This window comes from Lotus japonicus, chromosome 1, assembly GCF_012489685.1.
Source record: "Lotus japonicus ecotype B-129 chromosome 1, LjGifu_v1.2".
In the NCBI taxonomy this organism is placed as follows: Eukaryota; Viridiplantae; Streptophyta; class Magnoliopsida; order Fabales; family Fabaceae; genus Lotus; species Lotus japonicus.
Genome location: NC_080041.1, coordinates 118720183 through 118742804, shown reverse-complemented (window position 1 = coordinate 118742804; position 22622 = coordinate 118720183). Strand labels below are relative to the sequence as shown.

General features: G+C 36.9%; 3 protein-coding genes across 3 annotated transcripts; 2 read left to right on the top strand and 1 right to left on the bottom strand.

Annotated features, from left to right (window-relative positions):
- Positions 1-7268: 7268 nt before the first annotated feature.
- Positions 7269-8236, top strand: LOC130732530 (uncharacterized). The gene has a single exon (XM_057584558.1). The coding sequence runs from the start codon at positions 7294-7296 to the stop codon at positions 8116-8118; it is 825 nt and encodes a 274-aa protein (XP_057440541.1). The 5' UTR covers positions 7269-7293; the 3' UTR covers positions 8119-8236.
- A 1901-nt stretch (positions 8237-10137) lies between these two features.
- LOC130729787 (histone-lysine N-methyltransferase, H3 lysine-9 specific SUVH4) lies at positions 10138-17410 on the top strand. The gene is made up of 16 exons (XM_057581623.1): positions 10138-10292; positions 10394-10975; positions 11083-11151; positions 12004-12069; positions 12624-12678; positions 12860-12969; positions 13093-13266; positions 13667-13765; positions 14845-14943; positions 15366-15415; positions 15504-15592; positions 15749-15908; positions 15989-16094; positions 16177-16359; positions 16463-16696; positions 17063-17410. Exons 2-16 carry the CDS (start codon positions 10400-10402, stop codon positions 17174-17176), a joined length of 2184 nt encoding a protein of 727 aa, XP_057437606.1. The 5' UTR covers positions 10138-10292; positions 10394-10399; the 3' UTR covers positions 17177-17410.
- A 1467-nt stretch (positions 17411-18877) lies between these two features.
- On the bottom strand, positions 18878-21276 carry LOC130729786 (uncharacterized). The gene is made up of 2 exons (XM_057581622.1): positions 20841-21276; positions 18878-20083 (listed from the first exon to the last, which is right to left on the bottom strand). The coding sequence occupies exons 1-2, from the start codon at positions 21201-21203 to the stop codon at positions 19106-19108; spliced, it is 1341 nt and encodes a 446-aa protein (XP_057437605.1). The 5' UTR covers positions 21204-21276; the 3' UTR covers positions 18878-19105.
- Positions 21277-22622: the final 1346 nt, after the last annotated feature.

Sequence of the window (22622 nt, the reverse complement as noted above, 5' to 3'; positions counted from 1 at the left end):
ATCCTTTCCTACAAGAACACCTTTTTTTTAACCTAAGAGCTTGTTTGGATATCCGCATCTTCAGGCAGCTTTTGTTTCAGAAGCCGCCCAAGGACTACTAGCCTAAGCTCTACCTCCACAACAATTACCAGCACAAGCACTATTAGCCTAGCAACTACTAACACGAGTACCATCAGCCCAAGCACTACTAGCCCGAGCATTAGTAGCATGAGGACTACCGGCACGAGCACTACCATTCCACCAATCACCAACCAGAGCATTATTAGCCTGAGAACTACCACCCCTAGCACTACAAGCCTGAGCTTCAGTTGGAAAATAATTTAGGTCACCCAATCCCCAAATCCAACGAACACGCATCATTGGACATTTAATTCCTTCTAGGACAACGTTACAAACAACATTATTGAAGAGCGTCTAAGTTTAATCGGTTAATTTAAAAAAAAATCAACTTCTCAGTCCTAGGGGTTGTTTGATTCCCTTCTCAGTTCTTTGAATTTTAAAATTAATTTATAAAAAATGTTTAAGGCTTAAATACTCTGGAGGTCTCTGGAATTGTATGGTTTACGAAAATAAGTCCCTGAAATTTTTTCTTCCAATTCGGGATCCCTGAATTTTTTTTTTAATCTAAATAAGTTCCTACCTGTGTTATGTGCTTATGTGACTCGAATTTTGCACAATCATATATTCCACATGGCTTTTTTTATTTTTCTTTTATTACACATGTATTAATCAATTATAATTAAACATTTTAATCATAAAATTAATCCCTAAACCCTAATAGTCCCTAATCCCTAACAAATAAATCAGAAGAAACCTAAACCTAAGAGGTAGAAGAGGATTGTCGAAGAAGGAGAAGAAGAAGCAGAGGTTAGGTGAAGGAAGAAGAAGCTTTGATGGGACGGCGGCGACGCGACCATTATGGGCAGCGACGACCCGTCGTTAGACTGAGGCCTCCTCCACGCTCAGTTCCCGTCCTTTTCCTCTGCCTTTACTCTACTATCCTGCTCACGTTTTTGGTGCTTTGTTCTCGCAGATCGTTCAGGGTTCACGCCACCGAGATGATGAGTAACTTCAAATCTACTCGAGCAATCTCTCTCGTTTCTCTTCCTATGGACCTCTCGATGCGTTCAGACAACTCTCGGTTCTGAATCTTGAGCCCAAATTGATGCCCCTAATGCAAGATTCAGCAATCGATCGACCAAGTGAAGGTCGAGATTTTCAATTCCGTACAGAGGACAGGGTCAAGGTGCATATTTTCCAGTGTCTCGATCTCTTCCTCTTCATGTTCTCTCCGATCTGTGTTGGAATTTTTGGGTTTGGAGTTTAGGGTTTTCATCTTGGCTGGGATTATGGTTCGGTTCTCTCCTTTTTGGTGAAAATGGGGATGCTGTTAAGAAATGGGAAGAAAAAATAAGGCAGAAGGGACGAAGATGGAAGAATAAAGGAAGAACATATTTGGGGGTTTGAGGGGAAGGAGGAGTTCAGCCGTGGAGGGTAAGGGGTGAGTTTAGAGTGTGGAATGGTGGGGGTTTGGTGAGAGTGGTGGAGGGAGGCGAGTGAATGAGTTGGGGTTCTAGGTTTTTTTTATTATTTTAAGGGATAGTGGGGATGAAGATGGATATGGTGGGGATGAGAATGATGCACAATATGGAGGTCATGGGGATGAAGGATATTGGAGTGTGAGTGGGTTTGAGGGGATTTATTTTTTATTTTTTGGATTTTTCTGGATTTTATGTTGAGCCCGATGATGAAGATGTTTGGAGATGATGAAGATGTTAGAAGAAGATGAAGAATGTTTTGAGTTTTTAATTTTTGATTAATTTTTTATTTTCGGATTTTTATTTTGAGTATTTATTTAGTTGTGGAATTAAAAAAATTACTAGGATATATAAAAAGCCACGTGGACATGATGACATGGTAAAATTTGTGACACATAGGTTGAAAACACCCGTATGGACATATTTAGATTAAAAAAAATTACAAGATCCCGAATCAGGAATAAAAAATTCAGCGACTTATTTTCGTACGCCATACAATTCCAGAGACCTTCAGAGTATTTAAGTGAAAATTTAAAACATACATTTTTCATAAGAAGAAAAGAAAAAATATGTTTGAGCAGTATATTTTCAAAGTTTATATACAAATAACAAGAAAACTAAAATTAGAAACCAAAAAAGTATCTATGAGATAAAATGCATCATATGGTAAAAATGATAATGAATTATTCCACTAATCTATATATGCTTAATAAAAAGTTTGTAATAACCTCCATTACATTTCTTGCCTATATTCCACACCTCAAATTTCATTATTATACTTATATACATTATAATCTATTATACTATATTATGCTACTATATGATAATCTAATATTATTACAATATAATATACAATTACTATATTATTCCATTATATGATTATGTACTGTCACAGGATTGTCATAGCTTAGCATTCATAATATGAATGTAATTGTGTTAAATACTTAGTAAAAAAGCGTTTTGGCGCTCATAGATATCATATCTGACTCAAACAATATTTCCTAAGACCATGATTTGGTTCTGTTGTACATCTCTAGGTTTTATGATAACACATATATATTTGTGAATGAACAATTTTGGTACTCTACTGTTTGTCTTTTAAGTGTTTGACAAACAAGTTCTGATTCTGATTCAAAGATAAATTCATCAGAAGTCAAAGATCAAACATTGACCATTAATCCGCTTTTGCACTCACTACATTTTGATGAACGGTAGAATATTCCTTCAGAAGTTCTGAAGATGAAGCTCTGATAACAGGTTCTGAAGAACAAGTGCTGAAGACCAGAAGTTCTGAATGAACGGTCAAAGATTATGAAGACATGAAGATTCTGAAGACCCAAAGAAATGTTGGTTCTGAAGACCAAATTCTTCTATTCTGAAGACCAAAAGTTATGAGTGAACAGTCCAGATGCTGAAGACTTAAAGTTCTGAAGATCCAAGAAACCTCGTGACTTTGATTAGAAGCTTCACTAGTTCCAATGAGAAGCGCCTCTGAAGATCAGAAGTCAAATACAAAAGGCAAGGGTCACTATCAAAAGCACAAGCGCAGTGTGCTATTCTGACCGCCTACCTAACGAGGATCAGCCACAGCAGTTTCTGAAAATTCCAGAAGTGCTCTCCAGGGGATAGAATCCTTCAACGAATACACTCAGCGAATATATAAAGGCTGAAGAAAGGAATAAATAGCTAAGAAACTCATTGCAATCAAAATACACTCAGCGAATACCTTAGCAATCTATTTCTTCATTGTTCTAAAATCTGTTTACACTTGCTTGTTTAGAAGCACTTCATTGTAAACCCAAACTTGTTCAAATCAGTTTGTAATTCCTTAAGGGACTAATTAGGTCAGAATCCTTGAGAAGACTAAGACTTGTGTGTCTCAGTGGTTGCCAGTTCTTAGGTGTATTAGTCATTTAGCAAGTTGTGCTAGTACAGATTGTAACAACCTTTGATTAGTGGATTACATTCATTCAACGAAGGAAGAAATCACCTTAACGGGTGAATTTGTGGTAGCTTGATATTACAACACTATAATTTATTATATTATTGGAGAAAAATCGGATGAAACCGTGAAAATGCAGCTCTTCTTCTTCTTAGGGTTTTCCCAAACCCAGCAGACATATCTGCCTCTTCTTTTTCCTTTGATCTCGGCGGCAGAACGATAAGGTTGGGCATGAATCTGAATGAAGATGGAGGTGGTGAAGATGAGCTCAGCGAGGAGGGCGATGATGCAGCTGAAAAGAAGAAAGAGCGAGTCAAAGCAGTTGATGGTGTTTCTATTTTCTTCGACGGCCTTAGAGGAAGATTTGTCCTACTTCCAGATCAAAGGGCTTTTCGCCCAAATTCGAAGGGTTACTAGGGCATTTGTATAGAGGAAATTAAATCTTAGGAGAATATGGAGGTTCAGATTTGTGAGCATGAGAACAAAGAAAAAGGCTTTGAAGGCCATTTCCAATCTTGACGGCGCGAAGGTTGGTGAATCTTCGCCGGTGGTGTTGGTTGCTAAATACCCCCTTCAAAAGAGAGCAAATGAAGGAACAAATAGGGTGTAGGGGCTTTGTGGAAGGTTGTTGCTCATATTGGAGTTCGAAGGCTCCACGATCTTCGTCAATACGACAATCTTGGAGAGAAGTGCTTTTGGGGGAAGAAGATGGTTTCCTCTTCGTCAATTGATGAATTTAGTCTAATGAATTCATATGCTCAAGATCTCTCTTTCCTTGAAGAGTCGATTGATGTCGATCTTGAGGGGTGTTGCGATGTAGGAGATATGACTTTTGACAAATTTCATTTTCCTGAGATGCTTGGGATGGATTTCCAGGCAGGAGAAGGCGTTGCGGTTGATACATTTGATGCTGCAAGGGTGAGAGATGAAGAGATTTTTCCTGAAAATATTTTCCCTTAAAAAGCAAAGGGTGGGCAGGTGGTACATTGGACGCTACAGATTTGGCAATGTTTAATCAAATATTTACTTGCATGGGTATTAGAGGAATAATTTTTAATAAGCATATGAGTTCTATTTTGGTTTGTCTTATGCTAAGACTTGTCTTTACAGAAGGGAACGTGGTTCTGGTAATTAATTTTGATGGTGACGAGCAATGTTTAATCTGAGATATCGCTCTGATGCATACTTGTTAGAAACACTTATGGGTCGGTTTTTAATGGTGTTTTACCCCTTCAACATCTTCTTCCTCCATTAGTGACGACCTCAACTTCTGGTTCGAGTCGTTGGTTGTGATGTGTATGGATCTTCTTCGCAGGTTGGGCCTTTGCTTCTTTACGAGGAGGATGTGTTGGATCATCCTTGGGGTTATGGCGAGGCGGAAAGAGTGGAGGGTTGGTGACTTTGGCGTGCCTAGAAAGAGAGGACACCGAAGATAAGGGTGGCACGTTATAAGTTAGTTGTGGATCAGGGGAGGGTGGAACCGGAACTAGATGAGGCTTTGACTAATCCCTTGATTCCTCGAGAGGTTGTTGGGTCCCCATGTCATGAAAGGAGCAAATCGTATGTGGCTTCAAGGATAAAAGGCAAGCACAATTTGTAATGGGTCGGACGAACAAGTTGTCTTAAGCTTAGCAAAACATTTGCATTGTGGGTACTCTAGGTTTTATGGTTGAGATGATGGTTGGGTTTTTCGATTGAGATTGTCTTTGGTGTCCTTTGCCCCGGTGTAGAGCTGTCAATATGGGTTCTAACCCGCGGGTCAGCTCGACGGGTTAGCTAAATGAGCTGGGTTGGGTTGGTTAAATTCCACCTCGAAAAGAACTTGGGTTAGGGCAACCCGGCTCGTTTAACCCGCGGGTTAGACGGGCCAACCCGCGGGTCAAGCGAGCCAACCCGTCGGGTTAGAGTTATTTTTTATTAAAAAATTTATTTTATTTCTCTTTAATTCCAGGTTAGTTTTATGGATTAATTTTAAATAGAAAAATGGAAATTTTCATTTCTTTTATTTTGAGTCAATTTTTTATGTATTATTTATTGTTATTATATTTTTTATCTCATTTTAAATGTGACAATAAAATAATTGTGTTCTTATATCCTGTAAACTAAATTCTTTTTCTATATTGCAAATGTGAGATAAAAATAATTGCGTTGATAAACCTCTTTTTTATGAGTTGATACCAATTTCTATAAATATTTTTTTGAAATTATTTTTTATAGCATTTTAAACATTTTCTAATCCAATTTCTCAATTTTTTATATTTATTTCACTCAACCCGCGAGCCAGCCCGCCAACCCGTGAGCTCGTAGCGAGCCGGGTTGTGTTCATATTTTCCTAGCTCGTTAAGACCCGGGTTGACACAACCCAACCCGTTTTCAACCCAACCCATACGGGCTGACCCATATGGGCCGGGCTGACCTATATTGACAGCTCTACCCCGGTGTGTTTATGTCTTGATTTGTGGGCTTTTTTTGTGATCCTTCTTGGCCTTAAATGCTTGAGGATTGTGCTTTGTTGATTTGATTTTTTGTTTTGTTTTGTGGGGACGCTTGTTCCTCTTTTTTAGGCGAGTTTACCCATTTTTCTTCCACCTTCTCTCTGCTAATATATAATATGTTTTATTTATTTTTAAATAATAATTTGTGATATTATCTTATAATATATAATATAATGTAATATTATATATATATATATATACTTTGTATTATTCATGTGAGCTTTGCTTTTATGTCTCTTCTTTTTTAAAAAAATATTGTATATTATATCATATTATTATATTATTAAATTATATAATAATATATTATATTTGCATGCCAATGTATATTATTATATTATATTATATTATTTTAAGATATTTATAATATAATATATGGAGAAAAAAGTTGATGCACTTAATTTTACACAAAGAAGTAATCAAACTAAGTCAAGAAGACCAAACACTTTGTACTATCCATGTGAGCTTTGCTCTTATGTTTCTTCTTAATGAATTCTTCTTTTTTCAAAAAAAATATTATATATTATATCATATTATTGTATTATTAAATTATATAATAATATATTATATTTGCCTGCCAATGTATATTATTATATTATATTATATTATATTATTTTAAGATATTTATAATATAATATATGGAGAAAAAAGTTGATGCACTTAATTTTACACAAAGAAGTAATCAAACTAAGTCAAGAAGACCAAACACTTTGTACTATCCATGTGAGCTTTGCTCTTATGTCTCTTCTTAATGAATTCTTCTTTTTTCAAAAAAAAAATTATATATTATATCATATTATTGTATTATTAAATTATATAATAATATATTATATTTGCATGCCAATGTATATTATATATATTATTTTAAGATATTTATAATATAATATATAGAGAAAAAAGTTGTTACACTTAATTTCACAGAGAAGTAATCAAACGAAGTCAAGAAGACCAAACACTTTGGTCTTTGTACTATCCATGTGAGCTTTGCTCTTATTTTCTTCTTAATGAATTCTTATTTTTTCAAAAAAAATATTATATATTATATCATATTATTGTATTATTAAATTATATAATAATATATTATATTTGACTGCCAATGTATATTATTATATTATATTATATTATAGTATTTTAAGATATTTATAATATAATATATGGAGAAAAAAGTTGATGCACTTAATTTTACACAAAAAAGTAATCAAATTAAGTCAAGAAGACCAAACAGTTATAATGTTAAACTTTGCCTATAAATTATTGGTGTCTCTTAATGTTTTATTAGCAGAGAGCATAGTGAGTGCTGAGTTCTGATTGTTTCTTAGAGATGAGAAACTCCCAAATGACTTTTCCTACCTCAATCCTTGTACTTGTTATTTTAGCATTGTTCTCAAACAATGTCAAAATTATTCCAACTCTATTTGTTCACGCGATAATGTTTCATGAAAATGAGCATTCACTTCAGAATCCAATACATAACAATATCTTGCAACCTACCAATATAGATCGTATTACAAGAGAGAGTCCAGGAGGCCCAGATCCAAGGCATCATCGTTCTTTTCAACCTAGTAATGTTAATCATATTACTAGGGAAAGTCCAGGAGGTCCAGATCCAAGGCACCACCACTCCTTACGACCTAGTAATATTTACCATATTACCAGGGAGAGTCCAGGAGGTCCAGATCCAAGGCACCATCATTCATTTCAACCTAGTAATGTTTATCACATTACTAGGGAAAGTCCAGGAGGTCCAGATCCAAGGCACCATCACTCTTTACAACCTAATAATGTTTATCATATTACTAGAGAGAGTCCAGAAGGTCCAGATCCAAGGCACCATCATTCTTTTCAACCTAGTAATGTTTATCATATTACTAGGGAAAGCCCAGGAGGTCCAGATCCAAGGCACCACCACTCCTTACGACCTAGTAATGTTTACCATATTACCAGGGAGAGTCCAGGAGGTCCAGATCCAAGGCACCATCATTCATTTCAACCTGGTAATGTTTATCATATTACTAGGGAAAGCCCAGAAGGTCCAGATCCAAGGCACCATCACTCCTTACAACCTAATAATGTTTATCATATTACTAGGGAGAGTCCAGGAGGTCCAGATCCAAGGCACCATCACTCCTTACAACCTAATTACTAGATCCAAAGCAAGACAACTATTTACAACAAAATGATGCTAAGCATCATGGAATATCATCTCATTATGGCTAGCATTCCATACAAAACTATATATGTATTTAAACAATGATGTTATCAAATAAGACTTTAAATAAAAACTTATACTATACTTAAGCTTGTTAATAATAATCTTTTAAATTTTAACTATTTTATATCTAATAATTAAGTATTTTTGGCTAGATTTCATCAATAAATTTTTTTATGGCAAGAAATTCTTAGGTCTTATAAGTGCTCCTCATGAAATGTTATAGAAAATGTGTAGGATTAATTAATTAAGATTGCAAGTCAAGTCATAACAAAACTTATAACAAATAAGGTTAAATATGGTTTTTATCCCTAACTTATACAACATAATTTTAAATGGTTCTTATAAAAATTCTTAGTTTTTGGAAAAAAAATTGCTTGATTGAAAGTAGTCCTTATGACGTCATAAAGCATTTGTGAAATATTTTTTTATATCCAGTGAGTAGCCCACATGGTAATCCTGGTCGAATATGGGCATATGTGTTCTTGTGTAATTTTCACATCAGTTTTAGTTCTTCTAAAAAAAATCATTAAATTTAGCCCTTCTTCATTTCCCCCATCTTCTTCCACTTCCTCCTCCCACCATTTTTTCGGCGAACTACCGCACTCAAACTTTCTCCCTCCTTTCCTCCTCAATCTTCCCTACAACATTTTCCTTTATATTGTTTCCTTCTTCCATTGTCATTAGCTTAGCTTAGACGCGGTAATTGCCACCCACTTCCTTTGCGTATGTTGCATAGATTGTGTTTCCATGACGTAGCTAGAGGAATTTGATTTACGAGAAAATGCCATCTATTATTTTGACGCGACGTCAAAATAATCGCGTGACACGTCGATCGTGTCATTATTTTCCGTTGTCGGAAAAATAATATAAAATAACAATTTATATTCACCCAATTAAATAACATATAACAAATATTTCATAAATATTTCCCGCCAACGCGGCGTGAATAATAATTCAAATACAAATACACGATAAAATAGGATACGACATTTAAATTATGAAAATTAACTCGAGGTCTTACAAATGTAACCGTTAAGAAGCTTAGACTTCTCCCTTTCTGCTATCTCATTCTCTTTTTCCCCTTTCCCCGCTTCTCCTTGTTAGTAGGTGGCCCCTGCGTCAGAACCATTGGGATCGAGATTTGTTTATCACAATTGTCTTCCTCAATCTCTAGCTCTCTGCCATTGAGGCCATGGTGCCACAACAACTACAAAAGATCGTGACTTCCTTGCTTCGCATTGTCGGACCCTTGTCATCGACATCAAATTTATGGGTGGGAGTGATATAATATAAAGGTCTTATGACACAACCACTATGTTTTTTCTTTTTCTTTATCTCTCCTCTATAGAAAGACAGGATGCCATGACACTGCACACATCACAATGGAGAGATTCCCTCTGACAAAGTCCTACATGGAGAGACGTTATTTCTTTTACAGGGGCATATACGACAACCACTCAGTGTAATATAATGGCCCCACTAGTGACGTAACGACTTCGGTACCACGCATCACAACAGAGAGGTTTTATTTGGTAACGTCATGCACGAAGATACGTTACTTTTACAAGGGCATATATGGTAAATTACCTAGCGTAACGTTATGGCTCACCGAATAACATAATGGCTCGGATCACGCATCACAACAGACAATCTCCCTCTGACGAAGTCATACATAAATATACGTTATTTCTTTTACAATAGTAGCGTATAAATTGAAATAAAATTAATGAGAAATTGTTGAAAAAAGAGTGATAAAGTAAATGTCGCTAGCACCGCTCCTATCGCATAGGAGCAGGTTATCTAACGCACCGTATCATTCATTGATCCCAAACTACTCCATCTCCACAATGCGAGGGAGATCAAAATGCGAAGCGGGAACCCGCAGAGAAAAAAAGATAGAAAAAAGAAGTTGAAAATGAGAAACGCGAGTTTATATTATAACACGCTGTAATAATTACCGAAAACTCGACATTGGCGTCTCTTCATTTGCCCCGAGTATAAATGACACCAGAACGAAACTGAAGCTCACTCACTCACTCTCACTCTCTCTCTAACTCTCTCTCACTCTCACTCTCTCTCTCTCTCTCCAAACCCTAGAAGCTTCTTCTGTAAGCTACGATTTCAGATTTCTGTGTTTCTGTATAATCTTCTTCGTTTTCATTCTTCGATTGCTGGTTTTGATTTTGTTTTCTGTGTTGTGTGCGTGCAGATTCACATGGTTGTGCCACCGTTGGACTGTGTTAACGGTTCGATTCCGCCGATTGCGAACGGTGGTGGCGGAGTCGTTGATGTTCAGCACCATTTGATGGTTCCGACGAGCTCCGACCTCAAAAGCGAGTTGAAGCAGAGCAAGGCTAAGGTGAACTCGAGAGGATCGAAGGAGTCGCCAATGCAGCGGAGAGTGAGTTCTCGGATCCAAGCTCTGCAGGTAGCAGCGGCTGCGGCTGAGGAGGAGCTTCAGGTTCGCCGCAAAGCAGAGGGGGAAGAGGGGAAATGCGACGAGGAGGCCGCTGTGGCTTCGTCGCCAGCTGCGAAGGGGAACAAGCGATGTCGAGTCAGCCGCGGCGGTGAGGGGAGTGTGGGTGGGAGTGAGAGAGAGGTTGTTTCGGAGCAGAGGAAGAGGAAGAGGAAGAGGAAGCGGCTTATGTTGATGAAGCGTCGTGAGGGTGAGGGTGCGGAGAGAACGGTGGATTTGGGGAATGTGGTTGGGGTAGAGGCTGACAAGGGCTGTTCCATCAAGGTGAAGGAGACGATTAGGTCGTTTAACAAGCACTACCTTCATTTTGTTCAGGTTAGTTTTCCTTATATGTATGAACAGGATGTGGCATTGGCTTCTTTTCTGTTGATTTCATTTGCTTTGGTTTCCATTTGTTGAAGTTGTGTTTTCTGCATGTACAGGAAGAGGAGAAGAGGTGTGGGAAAGCGGAAGCTGAGCGGAAAGCTGCTAAAAAAGGTTCAAAATCCAAGGTTGGTTGGTCTCTTTTTTTCTTCTAGGTGCTCTCAGATTTTAGCGTAAAGTGCCAATGCCTGAGTTCAAACTTACCTAACTTAAGGAAATGAGTGGGGGATCGTAGATAAGAGACCCAATTTTTCTCCAATTGATCTCTGATTAACTATCAGTTTTGTGACTATCTATGTCTTTGTGTCATTGCTCTTTTCTGACCTACATAAACTAAAAGGGAAAAAATGCCTCCAGTATTCAGAAGTCTTAATTGTTATGAGCATGGCAATTGTGAACTGGGGTGCTACTATGACTGATTTTACTTCAGTTTTGTTAATTGCGGATTGTGGAAAATAGCGGAAAGCCAAGAAATCTGCTATTTCAAGCCCTCGTAGCAGAATAGCGGTGAGCCCTCATAGCGATACGCTATAGCACCGCTATTTGACAACACTGTTTTACTTTTCTTCTTATTTGGATTTGGTAGTCTGCTTCCAGCTGGACCTATTTATTAGAGGCTGTATCTACTAGATTTTGTAGTGATATTAGGATTTTTGCTTGGTATGACTGCTGAGTTCAGATTAGGTCTTGTCATAATTTTCTTGGGAGCCTTAAACTTCATTTTGTTTCATTATTCTTGCAATGCTTGGTGAATGTGGTCAAACTTATTTTTGAATTCACTCGCAGTCATAAGTTGAAACTTTGAAGTAAGAGTTTTTTTCTTGGTGAAATGGTGAAGCACATGTAGTTGGAGTGAAAAAGTTGCTTCCTTAGCTAGTAGTGTGTTTCCATGTCAAGACTCTATAGCCTCGAATCTTACTTTATTGTATTCTGAAATTTAGAACTTAACTGCTATATTGAATTTTTGTTGTTGTATGTAGAAAGGTGCTCCCCCTGAAGATTCAAAGTCCTCTGCCAAGCGACCTGATCTGAAAGCCATATCGAAGGCAAGTGAAAATTCAATCATTTATTTTATTTTGTTAGAATCTCTATTACAAAGTCTCATGATATTTTGCTGTGTGATCTAGTATTGAACTTTTTTGATTATTGGAGGTAGCATTGCCTTGACTTTACCTTATTTATCATTTGTCTATCCTTTTGTCCCTTCTCTTCGATGTGGTTGAGCCTAATATCTAATCAATTTTTTTATTAGTTCTGACTGTCTCTTCTGAACAACTTATTGGACTGCTTTTATGCCATTGAATTGGATTGAATTTGATATTCGGTGAAATAAAGTTAAATTGATTTTTCAATAGTGTTTTTAGTCTTTAATTTGAATTATTTAGTTTTATATTATCATTTGTTTTGATTGTATTTATGTTTTAACAATTCATTTTAGGAAAATAATTGCTTTTCTTGATAAAGTTTCTCAAGGAATTGGTAAAAAGAATTTTTTTGGGTTAAAATAAATAAGTTCAAACACGATCAAAACTGATTTGATTGTATCGCAGCTACCTTTGTATTCTTTTAACACAATCTTCATATTGGAGCGTTTAAACAGATGATGGAAAATGATGAAATATTGTACTCTGAGAAAAGAATCGGCAACATTCCAGGTTGGTGACCTCATCTTATGTTGCTTTTGTTGTGAGCATTATTAAGTTATCTGATATGATGTCCTTACACTGACAAAATGTTATTCTTATAATTTTCTTATTGCATACAATTATGAATGAGCAATATATGGTGTGCCATTAGTACCTTATTCAGTGTTTGTAATATTTCTCTGTATGGAAGGTGTTGAGGTTGGATATCAGTTCTATTCTCGTGCTGAAATGGTTGCAATTGGTTTTCATAGCCACTGGTTAAATGGCATTGATTATATGGGCCAATCCTATGCTAAAGTGGTAATTCAATTTCTTTTTGACAAATATTTACATATACTCTAGTTTGGAATATCACATGTGATTATCATATAAATGTTCCATATAAACCTGTTTCTCTTTCCTTTTTTCTCTTGGATATCACAGCACAGCAGCTATGAATTCCCAATTGCTGTGTCCATTGTTTTGTCGGGCATGTATGAGGATGATCTGGACAATGCAGAAGATGTTGTGTACACTGGTCAAGGTGGGCATAATCTGACGGGTGATAAGCGTCAAATTCGGGACCAGACGTTAGAGCGGGGTAATCTGGCACTAAAGGTAAGCATTTTATTGATCTCTCAATACATTTGAATTTTGATTCTAGTTTCATATTTCTTCTTTGTTGTATAATTGCTTGCATCTTTAAAAGATTGGTAATTTGGATTTATTTTGTGGAAGGTTTATGCTATTGTTCATAACAATGTCTTCTATTCTATGGCACAGGAATGTAATCATATATTCTACATCATTTACATGATTTAAATTAGAATGTGGTGAAATCATGCCCAATTTGGTATGATTACCAGGAAAACAGAGATAACCAGCCAATGATTTCCTTATTTTTGTTTGTGTAAACTTTTTTTGTGTGTGCATATTTTAATATGAATCTTTTTACCAAACTACTATAATGTATTTGATGAACAAAGGCAAATCTAACATGCTGTGAACTCAATTGTAGAATTGTGTTGAGCAAAGGGTGCCTGTTAGGGTGACTCGTGGTCATGAATCTTCGAGCAGTTATTCTGGTAAAGTCTACACATATGATGGCTTATACAAGGTAACTGCAAATCTATATTTAAAACATAGTTTCTATTGCTGCAATATTAAAAAAAATTGACTTTCTTTTGCATATTTATTTTTTGCTGTACGTGAATTTTGTGGGAATTTGACTGCTGTAAAATGAGGGACATGCTTTGGAGGATAAAATGCTCATTAATAATTGCTTATTGAAAAATTAATGGTTGAACTTTTGACATATGCACTTCTTTAAGAAAATATGAAGTTGTTAAAATTCCCTTGATTTACTAATCTACTATTTTGATTCTTAAAATGCACTGTTCACTCTAGAGGAGTCAAATCCTTTTGTTGGAACTAGTCTAGCCACTAAACTTGGTTGCTCATTTAAGACTGATGTGATTTGTTTTTGGATGTAACTGTGTAACATGACACGACCATTAATTTGTGCTTTTTGTATTGTGTCTATCAAATACCAAAATATTTTGAAATAAAAAGAACACTCAACAATCTACCAGTCTACCACTCTATGGCCATTGCACATTTCTTTGAGAAAGTATCATACCGTCTTTAGATGATGTCACCTCTATCCTAAAGTAATTTTGATGCATGCTATGTTCTCTAGTCTAAAAGTAGTATTTTAATCTAGGCAATGTGTGATGATCACTGCCTGTAATTAACTGTTGTTGTTGACATGCAAAACCAAGTAAATACAGTGTTTGAATGGGGGTTGAAAATTGAATGATTAACCTTTGAGTTATGCCAAATTATTGAACTACTATACTAAATCACGATACTAAGCCCTTAGAGATAGCCTGAGGCCATATTGACCTGACCATCAAGAGTAACCTTTATTGTGAAGAAGCGCTGACATCTGAAATTTAACTACTTTGAGGAGATCCAAGTCCCACAAAATTTAAAGTGCTCACATTTTTTCAATCTTACAATTAACTTGATCATCATAATTACTTGATACTATACAATTTATAATTTCCGTATATGTATTCTTTCTAACACGCTTTTTAATTGGTGAGATATAGGTACACAAAATATTGATAGGGTTTTTCCATGCAAGTGTCAAAGCAAACATAATTTCTTTTATGACATTTTCTTGTTTTGCAGGTTGTCAATTATTGGGCAGAGAAGGGAATATCTGGATTTACAGTCTATAAGTTTCGGCTTAGGAGGCTTGAGGGACAGTCTGTATTAACAACAAATCAGGTTTAATTATATTTCTCCAAGTTTCATCTAGTGTGCACTCTTGTTTGCCTGTTTTGTTTTCTTGTAAATCGCTACGTTTTCATGAATATGTATTCTAATTACTCAGCGAAGGATAATATATATACTAAGAGACATGAATGCAAGATTTACAATTATTGTAATCACAATGATGTACCTGACCTTGCAACTACATTTTGTTTCTTGCTTTTCTATGAAATCAAGTTGTCACATGAAAATGCATTACTAGTTAGTAGAGACCTTTTAACTCGTTATATACCTGTGTGCTATCATAATATTTTGTGTTGCAATTCTCTTTATCTACCTTTTTATAGACTGACATAATTTGCATTTCTTTGAGGGTGATTTTCTAACCTAAACAAAGGGCTTTAAAGGATCTTTGGCCTTTTTTTTTGTGATGACAGGTTTATTTTACATGTGGGCGTGTGCCTCAATCTGTTGCAGAGATAAGAGGGTAATCAAAAAAGAAATTCTGTAAATTGAATATTCAATGTACTTAATCTCAATTATATTGGCCTAACATCTTGTTATATTTTACTTAGGTTGGTATGTGATGATATAACTGGAGGTCAGGAAGATATGCCCATTCCTGCTACGAATTTGGTTGATGATCCCCCTGTTCCACCTACAGGCATGTTGATTTAGGGCTTTTAGTTTGAATCCCATGCTATTTTGGTTGATAGATGATTATCTAATAGTTTCTAGTTCTACCACTGTAGTTGAAGTATTGTCAATGCTAGATTTTCCTTGGCACTTACTTTGGTGGCTGATTTTTTTTCTATTATAGGTTTCACATATCTCAAGTCTCTTAAGGTTGCAAAAAATGTAAAGCTTCCCATGAATGCGGCTGGATGTAAATGCAAAGGCTTATGTATTGATCCAACAACATGTGAATGTGCATTGCGTAACGGCTCTGATTTTCCCTATGTGTCCCGGGATGGCGGAAGGTGAGAAACTAAATTGGTGAAATGCCAAATATACTTTGTCTGCTGTAATATTTAATGTCTCCATTTGCATCTATTGACAGGTTAGTGGAAGCCAAAGACGTTGTGTTTGAATGTGGTCCCAATTGTGGTTGCGGTCCTGGTTGTGTGAACAGGACTTCTCAAAGAGGACTTAGATATCGTCTTGAGGTTGCATATTTAATTGGTTTCATTATTGAGTATAAATAAATATATAGTTTCTAATTGTATCTTTGTCAAAATTATTACATAGGTTTTCCGTACTGCTAAGAAAGGTTGGGCTGTTAGGTCCTGGGATTTCATACCTTCTGGAGCACCCGTTTGTGAGTACACTGGAGTACTTGCTAGGACGGATGATATGGACAGTGTGCTGGAAAACAACTATATTTTTGAGATAGATTGCTTGCAGACAATTGAAGGGCTTGGTCGAAGAGAGGTATCGGATCCTTTGAAACCTTGTCATTAATTTTTTTGTCAGCCCCTTCAACTTAATTTAAGAACTTTTCTCGTCTCTTTGGTGATGTTAATTTTTTTTTCAGAGGCGGTCCCAAAATGCAGCAGTTCCTGCAAATCTTGTAGAAAAGTCTGATGAGCAAGGCTCTGAAAGTGCGCCAGAGTTTTGTATTGATGCAGGCTCAACTGGAAATATTGCTCGGTTTATTAACCATTGCTGTGAGCCTAACCTGTTTGTTCAATGTGTTTTGAGCACACACAATGATTTAAAATTGGCTAGAGTGATGCTGTTTGCTGCCGACAACATAGCCCCTTTGCAGGTAATCATTTTTCTACATATCCCCTCTTTATCAACTTTGGGATGGTCTGAACATATTGGGGTTGGGAAGTTTTGGCGACTTGGTGAAGTATGATTTGGCGAGTGAACAGGTCTGCTGTTATTGATAATAGTGGTCATTGTAGGTAGTGGATATTCCTCATTTTCTTCTTCATCACATCATTTGCTAACTATAACCAATGCTTTTCTTGCTTTATGCGATACCCACATGAGCCAAACACCAGAGATAGGTATTCTTAATGTTGGGAGTCATAACTACGGGTGTGAATAGAGATAGGAAAGCTCTTTTTTTTTTCAGAGGGTATATTCTGTTGTCATCATAGTGTTGAGTTTCTTTGATTTCATGCAGGAACTGACATATGACTATGGCTATGAGCTTGATAGCGTCTTGGGTCCCGACGGCAAGATAATGCAGTTGCCATGCTATTGTGGAGCCTCAGGCTGTAGGAAGAGATTGTTTTAAATGTTACTTTTCCCTTTCTGATACAAGTTGTGAACTTCATGTGAAACTAGAGAGCAGCTTTGCCTTAAACTTGAGGTGCAAACGCTCTATTTATAACCGGTTTGCAGTATATGCCCTTGGCTAAAACTATAGCAAAATGACAATGCATTTTTCATGTAAAAACAAGAAATTGGTATAGAATTTTTTTGCTAGAAACAACCTGTCTTATTGAATACCGCAAGTTTTAGAGTGAAACGCTATTTGTCTTGAAGTTCGGTATGTAGAGTTTGTGGAAGATGGAATTTCAGAAGTCCTTAGAAGATTAGGACTGCGTTTGTTTCAGTTTATTTCTTTCGAAAATCACTTTATTTAATTAAAAATTTATTTTTATACAATTTAAGATGTTCCTTTCAGCTTTTTAAAGAATTAATATTTAAAAAAGTTGAAATTAGACTATTAGAAAAGTTATTTTGATTAGCTTATAAAAAAATTATTTTTTCTAGAAAAGTCTTTTTTTCTATCATAATGGTTTCTTGTCATATCAGCCTACTTGCATAAACATTTTTTTATATCAAGTAAATTTAATTTCAATTGGGACGTTAGACAAAATTGTTGGATGTAAGTGTAATTTTTTTTACAGGTACATACAACATATGCACATAAATGGTCCATTTAATATGCATCACTTTAAAACTGGTCCAACATTAGACCGCCTTTTTAACCTGCTACTACATATTGAACATAGTGATTGTCCAAAATAACAAAACCAGCAACCACTCCTCCCTTTCTCCAGCCACCCCTCCTTAATCCCACCTCTCTTCTTTGGAACACATTAACCACCATAGCCTATCTCCCATAACCACCAATCCAGCCACCAACCCATCACTTGCTCTGCCTCACGCTACCAGCTTCCACGCCCTCCCTACTTTGATATAGGGAGTGACGAGGAAGCAGATGAATGAGATAGGTCACATGTTCTAGCAGTTAAAAACAAGGTGGTGTAACTGAGCACCATTTTTTACTAGTGCATATTAATCGAACCCTACAGTAAGTCATTTTTTCATATTTTAATGCAAAAACCAGTCCAAAGTAGTAAAAACAAAATGGCTGCCTAAACCCCGAGGGAAAAGTGTAAATGAAGGATAACTTTCCCATGAATAGATCTATCGATTGATCACCACCCAAATCACTGAATATAAATATGCTCTTGCAGGTTACAGATTCGGCCAAGACAATGGAATGAGTTTCAGAACGGTAAGGAGAGTTGGGTGAATGTGGGATTGCAGAAATAATTTATTTCCGTATGGTGGGAGTGGATCCTTTTTAAACCCTTTCATTGGAATGAAATGACAGGGATGTGATAGTCCCAAGATATGCAGTCCCAACAAATATGTTTTACATAACTTGAATAAAACATTGCTACGGGCAGCTAGTTAACATTTGGTACTTATAAGGCCCCATTTGAAAAAACAGCTTAATTAAGCGCTTATGGTCATAAGCGCTTATATCATAAGATATAAGCACTTATTCATAAGTTATTTTTAAAATTTTATTGAAATAAATTAAAAATAAGTTGTATATAAGCATAAGCTGTTTTTCATAAGCTATCCTGAGTAGCTTATGAAAATAAGCTGAAAATAGCTTATGGCAGACCATAAGCTGTTTGCATAAGCTCTCCCAAACACTGGCATAAGAGCTTATGCTGTCAGATAAGCTCAAATAAGCTCTTCCAAACTAGGCCTTAATATGTCTTAATCTCAAGAACTTGTTTGAAAGTTTACACCTACAGGAGTTACAGAAACTAATCACTTACCCAGATGATATTGATTAGGTTCCCCAAATTTATGAAAGGGCGCACTAACCTGTGATTAACCCAAAAGGTACAAAAAAATACACTAGTCAGAAGTCTGAAATTGGTAAATTATGCAAGTCTAGGAACTCATTCTGTGGTTACACAACATGCTCCTCCAACTCCTGGGGTTTCTTCCTATACTTGCGGTTGTTCAACCTCTGCGAACTCTTTTTAGCATCCTCCATGACTTCTGGTTCATCCTCCTCCATTGCACAAACATCACTGTTTTCATTGTCACCCGCAGCAGCTATGCTTACAGGGAAGGCTTTTTTATTCATGGATTCCTTGCCAACATCAAGCTTTTGCCTTGATACCATCTCATTCTCAACCATAGTGACATCACTAGATTTCTTTTTCGATATAAAGGTAACTGATGGAAGATCATCCAAAGCATCATCTGCCTGTGATCCAGTTCCCTTCATCTGCGCAAGGAAGCCCATATATGCTTCCTTATTTGCTTTGTCATCCATGTCACTTGCAGAATCAAAAGTATAATGAGTGTATCTTGAAGGATTACGAATATAATCCGGGACGGCCGAAGCAAATTCTTGTGCCTTTGATGGCTGATTTAAAGCCTCAACCTCCTCTTCTTCCATTGAAGTGGTCTTTCTGCGAACATCCCTGGTTCCTTCATTCTCTTCATCATCACCTTTACCATCACATTCAGAATCGAACCGAACACGTTTCTGGGGCTTAGGCTCAGAGGGATTTTCTCTACTCTTCAAAATTGACTTGGGGTTAACAGCATCACCACCACCACCACCACCACCACTAATATCTGGTGGAGATTTCTCAGAGACATGCAAAGCACCGATTTCTTTAGTTGCTTCTTCATCCTGCTTCAGCCTAATCCTTGCAGCCATGTGATTTGCTCGCAGGTCTCTCTCGAATTCTCTGAACTTAGTTGGAAGTACACCACAAGAACTAATCTCAACTCCATCATCAGTCATATCCCTCATATACACCCGATCGCAAGGACTGATCTCAACTCTATCATCAGTTATATCCTTCATATACACCCGATCCCCCGAGTTTTCATTTCCAACAGCCTGTTTGTCATATTGATCTTCCTCTTCCTGCATAAAGTGAATTAGTTAATTTCTTTTTTTTTCTATAAATTTAAATCCGCCAACTTTGAGGATTAAAAACTAGCAACAAACAGTATCAACAAGAGCAAAAAGAAGCACAATTCAAAGCAAATAAAAACAAAAAGGAAAAAGCAGGAGGGTACTATACACTATACAGCACCCACCTGTTTAAATTAGGGGTGTCCATCAGACAACTTCATCTTTGATTGTTTACCCGATTCAACTCGGCACAATCCAACCAACCCGTCACCTGAAGGCTAATATGGACGGAATCGGCTTGAGAGTTTACTACGTCAGTTTTCTTCAGTTTCAGTATATGGAGCCCGAAATCAACCATAACTGACCGATGGACACCCCTAGTTAAAATGTTGATACGAACACACTTTAATTGAAAAAAAATAAAACAAGTTTGGTCCCTCTAATTAGTTGAGTTAAGTTGGGTCTCTTCGAATTTGAAACATATAAACCTGGGTTCATCATCATCATCATGAATTCATACTAGACTCTTCAACAAACTACCTCTTCCTACACAAATCAGGAAAATCCAAAACAAAATAATACAGTTAAGTTACCCTGGAGAAACAGCAACAACAACAATAACAAAAACGAAATTAATTGAAATACACTTCTAACATGAAGAAAATTCAATGTCGGTAGTCTAATTGGAACTACAATGATACAGTATTAGCTCCTAATCATCATACAGAACAATAACAAAACCTTTTTTGGGGGGAAATATGAATACCTCGAAATCAAGGGTAGAATCGAGGCCAATCCCAGACCTAATTTCCCACTGTTCATCATCGTAATCGGAAGGCTTAGTGGGTTCACGCCGAACCGGCTTGTCCTCATCATCATCAACATCATCGTCGAGATCTTGGAGCTCGTCTTCCAGCTCAGCGCCGAAGCCGGAAGAGGAAGAGGCGGCGGCGGAGGAGAAGAAGTAGGGTTTGGGTTGTTCGGGTTCGGGTTTGCGGGTGCGAGTGGTGGTGGAGGGTGTGGTTTTGATCTCGTCATCGGTTAGAGACCAGAGAGAGGAAGAAGAAGAACAAGGTATAGGAAGAGAACCGAAGGCTTTCTCAGCTCGCACTCTGAAACTATCTTCCATCTTTGTGTTCCTTTTTTTCTGCAGAAGCAAACCCAATTCAATTTAAATACATTGTTGGTTTATGCCAAAGAGGGTAAGGTTAAGGCCAAAGGGTATTTATTGGTTTTGTTGAATTTACAATCAAGCCCACCCCCAAGAGAGAAACTTGACACACAAGCTTTACTCTTATTTTTATTTTTTGTAATCTACACTTGTATCACCCACACCCCCCTACCGACCACACTCCCCAAACCCACTCAACTTGTATAAATCTGGTCCCAACCCCAAACTTTTTACACATACAACTTCATTTATCACACTTATAAAAATATCACTTCTTACTTGTACTAAAATGACTTGAGAGATTGTGATTAATCTTGGATCGTTAAATCCTTCCTTCTTGTATTAATAATCTGTACATGTTTTAGAGAAGGTTTGAAGCGGGGTCGAAGATAGAATTCGAAGGGTGGGACGCCCTTGAGATTCGAGGACGCAACAACTCACAAACCAAGTACCCTACTGAATTATTGAGCACCTCAGACTTGCTGGCTTTTACGAGTGTGTGTTGGTGGTGCATGTCACCCTTGACTATCATTTGCTATCCGCCTTAGTGGAGCGCTGGAGGAGCGAAACCCGCACATTTCATTTTCTCATTAGTGAGTGTAAAGATGTTGCATTGTAGCTTGGCCTTAGGATCGATGGTAGAGTTGTTACTACTTACTAGGATGGTATGCTGTGATGGGACGCATATGATTCAACATTTACTGGGAAGACACCCACAGATTCTGACATTGTCAGGAATCACCTAAAGATGAATTAGTTAAATGCCAATTTTCACAATGTACATGACACCTTTATGATGCCAAGTTGTTGTCGTAGTTCGCTTGTGCAAACATACACCGTTTGATAGGAGGTATGCTCGTAACTAATACCTTCGGTTGTGAAGTACAATGGATGTACTTGCTATTGCTAGAGGATTTATCTACAACACAGAGTGATGTGGGGGCTGCTCCAGCCAATGAATCAGGTTAAACACGTCTATGTTAAGGCATGTTTAAACAAGCTTTATTTGAAGCGTGTTTGACCACGTGGGAACACACACTCCTTAGTCTCGACCCATCAAGTCAGAAAGCTTAAAATGATGCGTGTTTAACTGACACATAGGTTCATGTCCTTTTATCGTATTGAAACAAGCCTCAAACAAACAATGTATGTTTGACCAACCCATGCCACGTCTGCATCCTAGCTGACACAAGCCACCCAAATTTGACAAATATTTATAAAATTGAATATTTTTTACAAATATTTTTTGTTTTACATTATTAAAAAAACCATTTTAGTCGCAGAACTTATGTCATCATTATCCTTAGGGCCCGTTTGGTGCGACGTATAGTATAAGGCCTGATAGTATAAGACCTGATAATATTAGGCATGATAGTA